At 43.4% G+C, this 13,080-nt stretch overlaps 1 protein-coding gene across 7 annotated transcripts in view; it reads left to right on the forward strand.

Annotated features, from left to right (window-relative positions):
- zdhhc2 (zinc finger DHHC-type palmitoyltransferase 2) overlaps window positions 1-13,033 on the forward strand; it is a 20,053-nt gene extending 7,020 nt beyond the window's left edge. The window contains exons 4-14 of one of the 7 annotated variants that reach the window (XM_037977411.1): window positions 2,478-2,598; window positions 2,701-2,770; window positions 2,882-2,914; window positions 4,776-4,896; window positions 4,989-5,027; window positions 6,437-6,569; window positions 7,074-7,200; window positions 10,032-10,133; window positions 10,300-10,415; window positions 10,510-10,584; window positions 10,668-13,033. In XM_037977411.1, the coding sequence (XP_037833339.1) occupies window positions 2,478-2,598; window positions 2,701-2,770; window positions 2,882-2,914; window positions 4,776-4,896; window positions 4,989-5,027; window positions 6,437-6,569; window positions 7,074-7,200; window positions 10,032-10,133; window positions 10,300-10,415; window positions 10,510-10,550 (903 nt within the window). In that variant the 3' untranslated portion in view covers window positions 10,551-10,584; window positions 10,668-13,033. Of the gene's footprint in view, window positions 1-2,477; window positions 2,599-2,700; window positions 2,771-2,881; window positions 2,915-4,775; window positions 4,897-4,988; window positions 5,028-6,436; window positions 6,570-7,073; window positions 7,201-10,031; window positions 10,134-10,299; window positions 10,585-10,667 lie in introns of all 7 variants that reach the window. The other 6 variants (XM_017419775.3, XR_005233588.1, XR_001808660.3 and 3 more) reach the window with 6 other exon arrangements.
- Window positions 13,034-13,080: the final 47 nt, after the last annotated feature.

Raw genomic sequence — 13,080 nt, forward strand, 5'->3', positions numbered from 1 at the left:
ATCATCAAAATTAAACGAAATAAACATTTGAAATATATGAGTTTGTATGTAATGTATGAATATAATATACAAGTTTCACTTTTTAAATGGAATTACTGAAATCAATCTACTTTTTCATGATATTCTAATTTTATGACCAGCACCTGTATATAGTTCTTTGTAACCAACCAGGCCACTCAAAGCTCTTTACAACACAGTCTGTGCCTTCGTTTCCCCATCCACACTCTACAAAGATAACCTGAACAAATCATTCTGTAGAGTCTAATCAGTGCTTAAGATTGAATTTATACACCAACGGGGCACATCGGAGGCAGTGATGGGTTCAGCGTCCTGCACAGGGACACTTCGACACGCAGCATACTGGTGGAATCGAACCTCCGACTCTCATTGGAGGACGACTGCTCTAACCACTGATCCACGGCCGCAAGGCCTCCCCTGAAACAAAGTCGACTGGATGGGAGCATATGTTGTTGTAAAACCTAAATGTACTTTTCTGCATTCGTGGCACCTTTCCAGATGTGTAAGCATCTGGCTTCTTCTTTGCCTGATAGAGCTTTAAGCAGCATCAGTGGATGGTTCGGTGAGCTGTGTTTACAGGAAGTGTTTCTGAGTCCATGCAGTGATGTCCAGAACAGAATCAGACCTGTTCTCAGTGCAGCGGCCCCTGAGGGCCCAAAGATCGGGTCCAATACTGACTTCCAGCCTTTTGTCCTTTGAGCTCAGAGATTTCTCCAAACTATTGAACTCTTTTGATGATATCATGGACTGTAGATGATGGGATATTCAAAGTCTTCCCAATTTCTTTTTGTTATTTTCAAATAGTTTTTTGCAGACCGGTGAACCTCGGCCCATTTTTACTTCTGAGGGATTCAGCCTCTAAGATGCTCTTTTTATACGCAGTCCTCTTACTGACCTGCTGCCAATTAACCTAATTAGTTGTAAAATGCTCCTCTAGCTGTTTCTCATTCACACCTCTCACTTTAACAGCCTTTTGTTGCCTCAGTCCCAACTGTTTTCAGATGTCGTCCCCATAAAATTCAAAATTTATTTTATTCTTTCCTAAAATTGGTTCGTAGTTTAAAGATTTGATATGTTTACCGTGTTTCATTGTGAATAAAATCTGGGTTTATAAAATTAAAAATTTCCGTTTTTATTTTATGTAACGCAACATCCCATGTTTTTCGGAGTCGGGGCTGTAAGCTTTCAGCCTCCCCTTGTAACCGAATGCTGCATTCAGACCAATCAAACTTTCCGGTGGGGAAGTGCCCGGAGCCGCGCTTTGAATGGCTCTGAATCCGACCGCAGCACTTCAGGTCTGCAGACGCTGACACGTCGGGGAGGAAACCGCTCTCACTCAGCGGCTCGTACGAGAGGACTCCTTTATGAGATCTAATCCGTATGGATCACGGGACGCTTTGGCCATCGTAATAAATTCTGTTACAGGCTGCGCCGTCCTTTATCGGCTCGGTTATTTGCTCCCAGTGTTCGGTCATAAATCACTTCGGCGGCTGAAAGTAATATTGCAGCTCTTGCGCTGCCGTCTTCCTGCCGGAGCACAAACAGCCAAAACAAATGAAAGAAGCGGAGGAACTCCCCGTAACGACAAACACTCTTTTATTATTGTTACTCAACAAGCGTTTAGCTTATCAGAGAGAATATTCCTGCTTGTGTCTGCCCTGTTAGCAAAATATCTCATGAACCACTGGGAGGACTTTCAGTAAGTAACCATATATGACTAATTGACAGATTGTAGTGTCAAACCAAACATCCCATTATAAAATAAATTCATGAGCCACAGCTGCACTGTGGTGATGTTTCTTACACAGGAAAAAGAAGTCCAGTGTCCAAAACTTGAAGGTTGCGTTTGTTATGGTTGATTTTTCTGGTTTGGTAAACGATAACAAACATCAAACTTTTCCATTGTTTCCTGCTGCTTCTCCTGCTCTGGTAAAATAAACCATAGGCCCAACCCCAGTGCATGCTGGTCCTATACCAGCCCCTATACTTATAATAAACAGCCCCACAGTTCTTCCTGTCTAACAACAAAAAACAAAGAAAAATTACGTAAAATGAACTATTTTTAACCTACAAATATATCTAAAAAATAACCCAAAAAATATAAAGTAAACTAAGAATAAATTTTAACAAAATTCCAAATAATAAAGAATAAATAGCTCTAACACAGATATTGAGCGGAACGTTGACGTGGTAGTAGCTGAGAGTCATTCACAACACAAACTCTAAGCTTGATGTCACGTTGTTTTCAAGATTTGACCAAAGCGGCTATGACTCCATCATTCCTCAGCCGGAGAGGATTTTAGTCTAAAACTGGCCCGTTAGGTAGGTGGTGGGTAGGCTTTCAGTGAAATCTGCTTTTTACCATCGTTAAGTCAGGATGAATGCCGCTGACGAGGAGAAGAACTGCAGAGGAATCTCAGCTGCTGCTTGTTGTTTTGTTTTGTTTTTTCCCTACACAGTTTCAGCTGTCCCACTCTGACAAGGAGCTGCTGGAGCGTGAAGATCGAGGAGAATCTCAGCAGGAAATCCTGAGGAGAATAGCCAAAGACCTGCCTATCTACACCCGCACCAACTCCGGAGGTACGCACGGACACCTCCCCGTCCAGCTTGTTAGTCTGTGGTCAGCAGTTAGGAGAGGCTGCTGCTGATGGCTGTGTGATTGAGCTGACTGTGTCTCCTCAGCCATTCGTTTCTGCGAGCGCTGCCAGCTGCTGAAGCCTGATCGATGCCACCATTGTTCAGTCTGCGATAAGTACGGCCCTCCGCCTCTGCACCCACACAGAAACAGACCGCAGCACATACAGCTCGCTGACAGGCAGAGTCAAACGTGATGCCACTGACGTCTGATCCTGCTGTGTTACAGATGCATCCTGAAGATGGATCACCACTGCCCCTGGTACGTAGCAGGCAGCCGGGTCATTTTACACAACTTTTACTGATCACAGGGGAGCTTTTCAGGCCGAGTCAGTATCAAACAGAACGGGAAGAAAAAGATTCAGCAGCAAAACCGGACAACAAATGAAAAGTTGATCATGTCTTTGTCTGTGTTTGTTTGTCTGTTTCGTTAGCAAAACATTTCAGGATTAACTGGACAGATTTTGATGAAACTCTCAAAGTTATCAGCGGATGCACATTAAGGCCTTTGATTTTGAAAAGACTACAGATATCTGGAGGAAAAAAGAAGAAGCTGAAACTGAGCTGTTTGCCTTAAAACAATAAAAAATGCTTAAATTACCAAAACAATATGTAAAAACTAAAACCAGCTAAACAGTCTCTAAAAGCTAAAATTAGCAAACAAGTCGCTAAAAGTTTAATAAGTAAAAGACTAGCTAAGTACAGTACCTAAAAGCTTCAATTAGCGAAATTTAGGCTAAAAGCCAAAAATAACAAAATAGCAGCCAATAGCTACAGCCAGCAAAATAGTTGCTAAAAGCTAAAATTAGTAAAACGGTTTCAAAAAGTAGATATTTTAGAATAGTAGCTAAAAGCTAAATACAACTGAACAGTAGATAAAAGCTAAAATGATCCAAACAGCAGCTTGAAGCTAAAAATGAGCAAATATGCTGAAGCAAAATTTAAAAAGGTTTTCAAGATTTGAAGAGTTATCCTTTCATTTTGTTGTGAAAAACCAAGTAAAAAAGGGTAAATGTTGTAAAAAGTTTAACAGTTACAAAAACAAACGTCATAGCCATAATGTCCCGAATGAGCTGCATGTTTTATTTCATGAAGGCTTAAACTAGAACTCAGTATGCAGAAATAGTTCATGTATTTTCTTTGTTTTTTCATGATGTTGTGTCGTGATAACAAAGCTGGGTTTGTGGCGGGTAAATGAGAACAAAGGTTCCTCTCTTTCCCTGTGGGTTCACATGTTTAGTTATTTTGACCGTAAGGGTTTGTTTTCCTGTGAGATATAAAAATGATTTAAAGGAAAACCTTTAATCTCCTCTTTCTCAGAATCAGGAGAGTGACTTATTCAAGCTGAAGATGCGACACTAAGGAGCACTGAGCGAGCAGAGTTACACCTTCATGACTTCAGGACAGCAACACTGAGTCTCAAGAACCACTTATATTCGTACTGTAATCATCTTGTGACAACCAGAAAGCAAAGCTCCTTTTCATCTTGTGTTCTTGATATAATGTTATCTTGAGAAACTGATTTTTCCAGATATTGAGGTAAAACGAACTTCAAAATGAATCCCATCAAAACTACAAACCTCAGTCATCCAGGACACGGTCATCCTAACAAAACAAAACAAAACAAAAAAAAAAAAATCAAAGGCGGTTTTTAAGCTCGACACTCGTCACCTTTCAGTTTTCAATTACAAGTTTTAAACTGTAAGCCTCTGGAACGTGTCGAGGAGGACTTTCAGCTGCTATCGCACCAAATCTTAGCTGTGAAACTGAGTTATAGTCATGTTTGGTTTATTTAAGGTCAGTAAGTTCTGGTTGGAGCTGTCGCCTCCCAGCAAGAAGGTCTCAGGTTCTCTTCCTGACCTGGAGCCTTTCTGTGTGGAGTTTACATGTTCTCCCTGTGCTCACCTGGGTTTACTCCAACAAGTGGTTCATGAGATATTTCGCTAATAGACAGACAGACAAACAATTGCACACGATCACTCACCCATCGTAAAGGCAAACGATAAAAACTGGCAGTGTTTTAATCCCGTTAGTGGAAAAAACGAGCTCACCAACCAGCTGCCTGAGCAGAAACGATCCCCCCTTTTTTTTCATCCCCTGCCTGCCTCTGATTCTCGTTGCAGGGTGAACAACTGTGTGGGGTTCTCCAACTACAAGTTTTTCATGCTGTTCCTGGCGTACTCTCTGCTTTACTGCCTTTTTATAACCGCGACAGATCTCCAGTACTTCATCAAGTTCTGGACAGTAAGTAATGCCGACGCTGTCACCGCAACGTTTCGCTCGCAGCATCTTCAGAAAGAACCGAATGTGTTGACGCTGTTTGGTGTTTCCGCAAGGCTGGAGGCAGAGCGCATTTCCGTCTCAAAGAATACCTGGTACGAGCCATGCAGATGATTAGTGACATGGAAGTAGAGTGGCATGGGCAAGTTTAGGCACCCGGACGGGTTTGGGTTCTCAAACTTTCCTAAAAAAACGTCAGTCCTTAAATAGATTGTTTGGCCAGAGGCTTGAGGTCGTGTTTCATCCAGAAGGCAGGAAGGATTTAATTAATCAGCAGCAAAATCTGGACGCAAACATCACACCATCTGCAAAAGAAGAAGTAGAAGATGAGTTCTCAAAGCAGAAATGATCGTAAAAATCCACATAACTCGACTTTAATCACTTTAAAGTGATTAAATCGTGAATATATAGCAGTTCTCTTTGGTGTTGGCCCCGCTCAGGTTTAGCTGCTTTCCTGCTTCGACTCGCCTGATTCAAATGGTTGAATCACCTCCTCATTATTATTGATTTCTGTAAAAGCGTATTACTGACCATTTTATTCAAATCAGGTACGTCGAAGCAGGAAAACATCGAACATGCAGGGTAGTGTTGGCCGCGGATCGGAGGCTGTGAGCTCGTGAATCCGGTCAGATTGAAACTATTTCCCAAAACTGAGGTTGTTCAAAGAGCTACCTACAACAGGCAAATTTATTTTCCTGAACTGAAGAATACCTGAACTATCCCTTTAAGCTGGTTTTGTAATGGGCTCCACAGAGCTCAAACTGAACACGACAGGTTTAGTGGTGAGGATGAAGGACCTAAATGCAGACCAGCAGGAGGATCAGAGGCCAAACCTTTAATATTAAACAGGGAGGCATCCAAAACCAGCCCGATGTGACAAGACCAGGATTAACAAGAACTCACGGGGTCAAACAAAAGAACTGAGGGAGAGGAGGTCGGTGAATGACAACAGGTGTGCTGATTACTAACGAAAAACAGGCGGAAACACGCAATGAGCGTACGACAAGTAAAAAATACTTGACAAAAAAGCAAAAAAATACAGACTGTGACTAAACAAAACAGAGAATAAAGAGCAAGAACCAGAAACACAGAGGCCTAATCAGAAGGAGTTTTATCTGAATGTTTGACTTGCATCTGAGTCAAACCTTTTCCTTCAAGCCCGTCTTTTTTATAATATAGAGGAAGCTGAAAACAAAGTCAACTTGCTTGAAGTATTTTGTTATTTAATGTGGTGTCTCGTTATATTTGATGCAGTTTTTTTTTTCCCAGCAAACGTTATCTCAGGGCCCTGTAGAAAAGAAAACTATCCAGTCTCGTTTTGTTTGCTGAGCGCTTCGCAGTAAAATCGATTCAGCCCAGGGGGTGCCTAAACTTTTACAGTGTTAATCGCCATTAGGCCATATCCAGTCCAAGTCTTTAGACTTTAGCAGAGTAGACTCCCCCTCCTCATATTCTTGCTCCCCCCCCTCTGTGCCGGTGTGTTTAATGTGCTGTTTCTCCTCAGAAAGGCCTCCCGGACACTCAGGCGAAGTTCCACATCTTGTTCCTCTTCTTCTCTGCCTCCATGTTCTCTGTCAGCCTGGCGTCCCTCTTCATCTACCACTGCTGGCTCGTCTGCAAGAACAGGTCCACCCTGGGTACGCGGCTTTTTTTTAGCGTTTGCTTGAAGTGGTGTTTGAATACCCGCTCTCTCTGGTTACATCCAGCCTGCGCTGTAAACTCCCACCCCTCCACCCCTCTCCGTCCGTCACCATCCTCGTCGGCGCAGAGATCTGATGTGCTCCTCGGAGCCGTTATCAGTCCGAGGTTTCTCATTATGAGAGCACAGTGGCGCACTTTGTCTCTGGGCTGGATTATCCCGAGGAGTATGTTACAGTGTAATGTAAAGACACAGGGCTCGGAGCGGTAAGCAGCTTAGCAACAGACACCGATACGCAGCTCAGAGAGAGAAGTCACACCTGGCGAAACAGCGGGAGATCTGCACAACAAAGACACGTTCATTCTCAGGCATTTCACTGACGCCGCGCTGCCGATCGGAACGTGCCGGTGTCGTTGGTCCGAGCAGGCCCGAGCAGGGAGGCGTGTCGGCTCGTCTTCATGCCTCTTCTTCTTCTTCTTCTTCTGCGCATTTGTCGTTTCAGAGGCTGTGCGCGCCCCGGTGTTTCGTCACGGCACGGACAAGAACGGGTTCAGTCTTGGCTTCAGCAAGAACTTCCGCCAGGTCTTTGGCGATGAAGTGAAATATTGGCCCATTCCCATCTTCTCCAGGTGAGATCTTCCATCGAAAAGCATCCAGAAAGAAAAGAAAAGAGGTTTAATACACAAAATAAAGGTTTGAAATTTTTTTTGTTTTTTGGAAAATGCAGATCACTAGGTGGTTTTTAGTGCAGTTTTTAAAATTAAATTAAGTTAGATTAATGATTTTCTGGGTCACAGAGCTGATGTTATGAGCATTAACATCCTGATACACGAGCTCATAAAACAAGTAAGTATTATAGCCACGAACCTACCGGGGCTGTGACTGTGAAAATGGTCAAATTTTCCATTTCGGTTTCACCTGATTCTGAGTGTTTGTGACAAAGCGATCAGCAAGCTGTGTGGCCATTTTTGAAAATCCCAGTCAGCTGGTAGCCACCCCCACATTTATGGTTTAATTTACCGGAGTAATCTTAAGAAATGAAGAAAGGTTATTCCTATAATTATTATTTATCATCAAAGGTGAGTTTTAGACCTGGACAAATCAGGGCTGTAGCCTCTGAGGAGAGCTGCAGGTGTCAGAACATCGCTCTAGAGCTCCGGAAATACGGAGACTGGATTTAAAAGGGCTTGAGACGCCCGCGACAAGTCCGCCACTGTTTGGAGAGGAAATTAGTTGTTCAGAGTTTTTATGAACATGTTCAAAAATCAAGCAACTAGACTGTGAGCCTCTGCAACTCGCACAAGAAACCTCCCCACCATCACCAACACACACACACTTATTTTGAGACACTTTGGAGACTCCCTCTCGAATGCCGTTCTCAAACTAGCCTCCAGCGATCACAGCCCTTTTTTTTTTCAGGTGTCAGAAAGTGTAAGAAAAGTGAGACAACTTTGGCGACCCGTGGAACTGAACTGTGACCGACTGGAAACAAAAGCGAGACGCTGACAGTTGTGATGCTCAGATTTAGCTCGTTTAACACCTTCTGTTTGTTGGACAGCCATCTTAATGTTGGTAAGACCAATCAGAGGAACTTCTTGAACCAAAGGCTCTCAACGTCAGCAGTATTCTCCTTATTATTCTTAATGTGCACCATGTAATGGGGATGGTAGTGGAAGCAGGACCCAAACGCAGAGAAGCAGGAAGCAGGCAGGTTGTAGGGAGAGAAGTATTTTATTGAGAAGAACAAACGAAACCAAACAGACTGGACTAGAACAGAAAGGGCAAAGATCTGACAACAACTAAATATACACAGAGGAACCTTTTAACAGTGGACTGCTGGTGTGGATTGAAACTCATGTAAGAGAGAAAAAACAGGAAGTAAATTGACAAAAAAATGTAACTACTCTAACAAAATAAAACCAGAGCACAATCAAAATAACACAAGGACTCAGAAAGCACAAAAACTCTCCAAAACTAAACTTAGAAACCATAAACCACAACAAATGCACTAACCAACTTCTACTATTACTGCTTTTATATTTGGTATTTAATAGTTGAGGACACGTCTTGTACTTTTTTAGCCATAAGGTAATTTAAACCAAATGTTCACAGATTTTTAAGCTTTTCATTTCTTCTAACTAGAACTTTGTGTCACTGTAATAAAAAAAATCATCCAAACGAAATCACGCAGACCAGCACACTGACTTATTCATTATAAAAGTTAGCAGCTCTGTTATTTCCCTGCTTATTCCATTTTAGGCTGCCAAACGAGTGCTAAATAAACGGTGTCAGAGATCAGTTCGGCTAATTGTTGAGCCCTGCCACTTCCTCTGAAACAAAGTGGTCCAAAAGGCAGAGCGTCCCAAAGGAGCAGCGGCGGAGCGCTAACAGCAGCACCATCAGCGCGAATCGATACACAAGCTCCGTCTCTGCAATAACACGGACTCCTGCTGACTGAACGCCGTGATTACACGGCTCGTTTTCAAGCTACACCCAGAGCTTTTAGAAGAGACACTTAAATATCTATTTGAAATACATTCACTGACCCAAAAATAAAAAATAAGTGAAGCACCCAGATAGAGGAGTGGGAATGAAAGGAAACTGTTAAAAAGTCACGTGACCGTGCTGCGGTGATTGCAATATCAGAGCAAATGGATAACAGAGATGGCAGCACGGACACACTGCTGGTCCCAGGTCTGTGGAGTGGACCCCCCCCCCCCCTGTCCCAGATACAAACCTGTGTCTGGCTGATGCTGCCATCAAGACACAATGCAGGAGCACAACTACGTTAGAAAGAGTCCAGTATGTGTATTTGGATGGTAGGTGCACACGTTAAGGGGGGTGGTTTGTTATATTTGGTGCACAATACAAAGATCCTCCCATGGTGTGGTCCGTTTTGTGTGACCAGAACCTCTGTGACAGCCGTAACATCCAACATGGCTGCACGCTACGACCAAACCCACAACATGACCCCCTCCCCTCCCCATCAAACCCCTGTCAAATGCTCCAGCAACTACCTGATGACACCACTCATGATGCTACCACCTTCAGCCTCTGGCGGCTGTTCCAGACGGTGCAAATCAAATGGTTCACATGCCCATCACTGTTTTTCCTCACCGCCTGTACGTTGTAACTCTAACAGCTGAACTGGAGACTCTTATTAAACGTTTTGTGGAAAAGTCAGACTCAAATATCACGACTCACACCTTTCATGTCCACTCGTGGGGGTTTTGTTCTGGAGGGAAAAAACAGGAGCTTTTTGGTGATTAATGTCACCTGATGACTCATTTGTCCCCACTTTGTTGCCACCTTTTAGCATTTACTTTTGTCTCAGCTTGATCATGTTGTTCATGAAAAGCTTTATTCGTGCGCAACAAAACAAACAAACAAACAGAACAGGAATGAAAAGCCAGGGATCATATGAGATGCTTTATTTTTTTATTTGTTTTTTCTCCTGCTGGCTCTACAGTTTAGGCGATGGCTGCTCGTTCCCTACGTGCCTGGTGAACCTGGACCCCGAGCAGCCCTCGTCACCTACCGGGTCCAACTCGGGCAGCAAGAGGTGCACTCACGTTTAACGAAAAACCTACGCAGATGTGCTGCACAGACGAAAAAGCTAAACGATGCTGTTTTAGATCACGGTGTTTTAAATGACATTATTAGAAATAAAAAAAAAAAGGTCACGAGTTCACGTTCTGACCCCCGGCTTGCGTTTGTGTGGTCTGTAGTGCAGCAGAGGCCCGCCAGTTTCCCTCCAAACCGCTCAGAGAAAGTCAGAGCCGGCTGCTCTCCAGCACCCCCTCCTGGTCAGAGAGTGACGGTGCAACCGACAAGGACAAGAAGGGCAAGATCATAAAATCCCTGCTTTCTACTCAAACCCGCCCTCATCCCACATTTTGGTTACTTATGTTAAATAGTCTACATGTGTGTTTGTTCAGGTGCCAGTAACCCTGTGATGACCATTGAGCACGAATCGTAACCATGGTTACAGCTGACAGCTTCAAACCAGAAATGTAAGTTAACGCCAAAAAAAAAAAAAAAGCCCTCATAACAGAATTCAGAGTGGATCAATCTGTATAAATGCTTCGTCCTCCAGGTCTGTGCGGCCCGTCTCCGTGTCCGTGCCTATCAGAACTCGATGTGACGCCGACGTCCCGGCCGTTTTCCCATCATGCATCCTGCTCCTGAGAGCGTTACACGACTCGCACCGCGGACAGAGCAGAACCTGTCATGATTCCTCTCAAGAGTCATCGCCGCCGTTGTTATCACGCTGTCGTCCGGAAGTCAAGTGGACTGAAAGTAAAAAAAAAAAAAAAATTGCATTCCAGTCACCTTGTTTTGGTCTGTATGTACATAAGCACAGAGCTGCGGGGAGACGGGGGCAGCGCTTCGGTTCCTGAATCAGTCTGAGCTGCTTTTTGTTTTTTTTATTCCATTCAGACTGATCTGACAGTTCTGTTGTTTGTTTTCATGTTACAGACAAATGTTTGCTAAGCAGTAGAGACGTTAAAAAGATATCCTGGCCACTTTGAAATGGAGTTCTGTGGAAAAGTTATGAACAGCTAATATCTTACCTGTTGTAGAGACTCCCTTCGAACGGCCTCAGTTTGGAGAAATAAGAGTTTACGCCGGACAAGAACGACCAGCTAATGGCGAGTTTGCACAAGTGGATTGCAGATGTCAGGCTCGAACATTTCACAGAGGTTCCTGCGAACGCTGTCAGACCCTTTTACACCCCCGTCAGTTTTACAGGTTTTACATAGAGGTCTGGGTCAGTTGTTACACCTCCAGATGGAAATTCATGATATTTTTGTCAAAGTCATGTAGTGTGAAACGAACAACGATGTAAAGGTTTGTATAAAAGCGTTTGCATGAACTCCTATGACATGTTAAAGGTTCCAGACGGCAGGGAGCTCATTAATGTTCTTCAATTTTCAATAGAGATTTTAGGCAAAAAAACCCCAAACTTAAATGATCGCCTTTACAGTGTCACCAGTCACGACTCCTTTGACTTCCATTGTCCAAAACTGAATCAAGAAGTACGTCAGAAACTGCTGATCATCTGGGATTTTTAAACACAACCATCTCTCGGGTTTACAGAGACTTATCAGACTTTTTTTTAATTGTCTTATTGTCTAATTTTGGTGAGCCTGTGTGAACTGTAGCCTCAGTTTCCTGCTCTCAGCTGACAGGAGCATCACCCGGTGGGGTCCTCTGCTGCTGGAGCTCATCTGCTTCGAGGCTGGTCGTGTTGTGCGTTCAGAGATGGTGTTCTGCATGTCCTGGTTGGAACGACTGGTTATTTGACTTATTCAAGCCCTTCTGTCGTCTCCAACCAGTCTGCTTATTCTCCTCTGACCTTTTCATTTTATTTTTGTCCACACAACTGCAGCTCACTCTATATTTTCTCTCTTTTGGACCATTCTCTGCAAACCCTACAGATGGTTGTGTATAAAAACCCTAGTAGATCATCTCTTAAATCCCTTTTTTTTTTTTCTGTTTGAACTTCAGCAAGTCGTCAGCAAGTCGTCAGCAAGTCGCTACCATGTGATTGGCTGATTAGCCACTTGTGGTAACAAGCAATCGAACAGGTGCCCCAGATGTGCTACAGCTAGCTGCCGCCGCCGACATGGTTCGTGCTCATAAATATCTGCAGAATTCTACGCAAGTAGAGGAGTAATGTGGAAATAGGCGGCACTGTAAATTGCTTTGAATTTTTAAGACCGGAGCTGTTCTGAGACAACAATTATCCACTTTGGTCCATCGGTCGGTTCGAATTCAACTTTATTTCTCTTTTTCTCCAAACTGAGGTCGTTCAAAGAGCGATCTACAGCAGGTAGAGTCTAACTGTTCATGACTCAAAATATATCCTTTTTAATGTGCAGTCGCTGACATTCCTTTAGTCTTTTTTTTAATATATATATATATTTTTTTTTCTTCCTTGCATCATGTTGAGTATTGTGGAAGTTCAAGAGATGCATGCTCTTCTCACCTCAGGATGTCAACACAAACACACCTTGTAATGATGAAAAAAAACAAACAAAAGTAGTCATTAGTAATTACAGTTAATAAGGGCTCTTCTGATAGCATGAGTGATGTTGCTGTGAGTGAAACGCCCCTTTCTCTGCGCGGTGGCCTGGAGTCCACGTCAAGCTGCTGACCAGAAGCTTCCTGACTGTTCCTCCCTGGAGGTGCTTGCACACCGGCTGCCTGCAAAAAAAACAAAACCACCACACACACACAAGCCTCCGTATTCTGCAGCTGCAGATCTATTCGCCATCTACAAGCAGGTGCTGCTTTGTTTTCTTTTTTTCTGTCTCACAACTTAATGCTGAAGCTGTGCTACACGGCATCAGAATGTCTGTACAAACCTCCACAGTGACGTATATTTTTCTATCTCTCTGTCCGTACGACGATCTGGATGTGTGTGACGCCTTACGAGAATAAAATGAGCTCATCTTCCGTCTCATTTCTCTCTTAACGTGAGTTGTCGGTAAAAAGACGCCACA

Source organism: Kryptolebias marmoratus, linkage group LG9 (genome assembly GCF_001649575.2).
Source record: "Kryptolebias marmoratus isolate JLee-2015 linkage group LG9, ASM164957v2, whole genome shotgun sequence".
NCBI classification, from domain to species: Eukaryota; Metazoa; Chordata; class Actinopteri; order Cyprinodontiformes; family Rivulidae; genus Kryptolebias; species Kryptolebias marmoratus.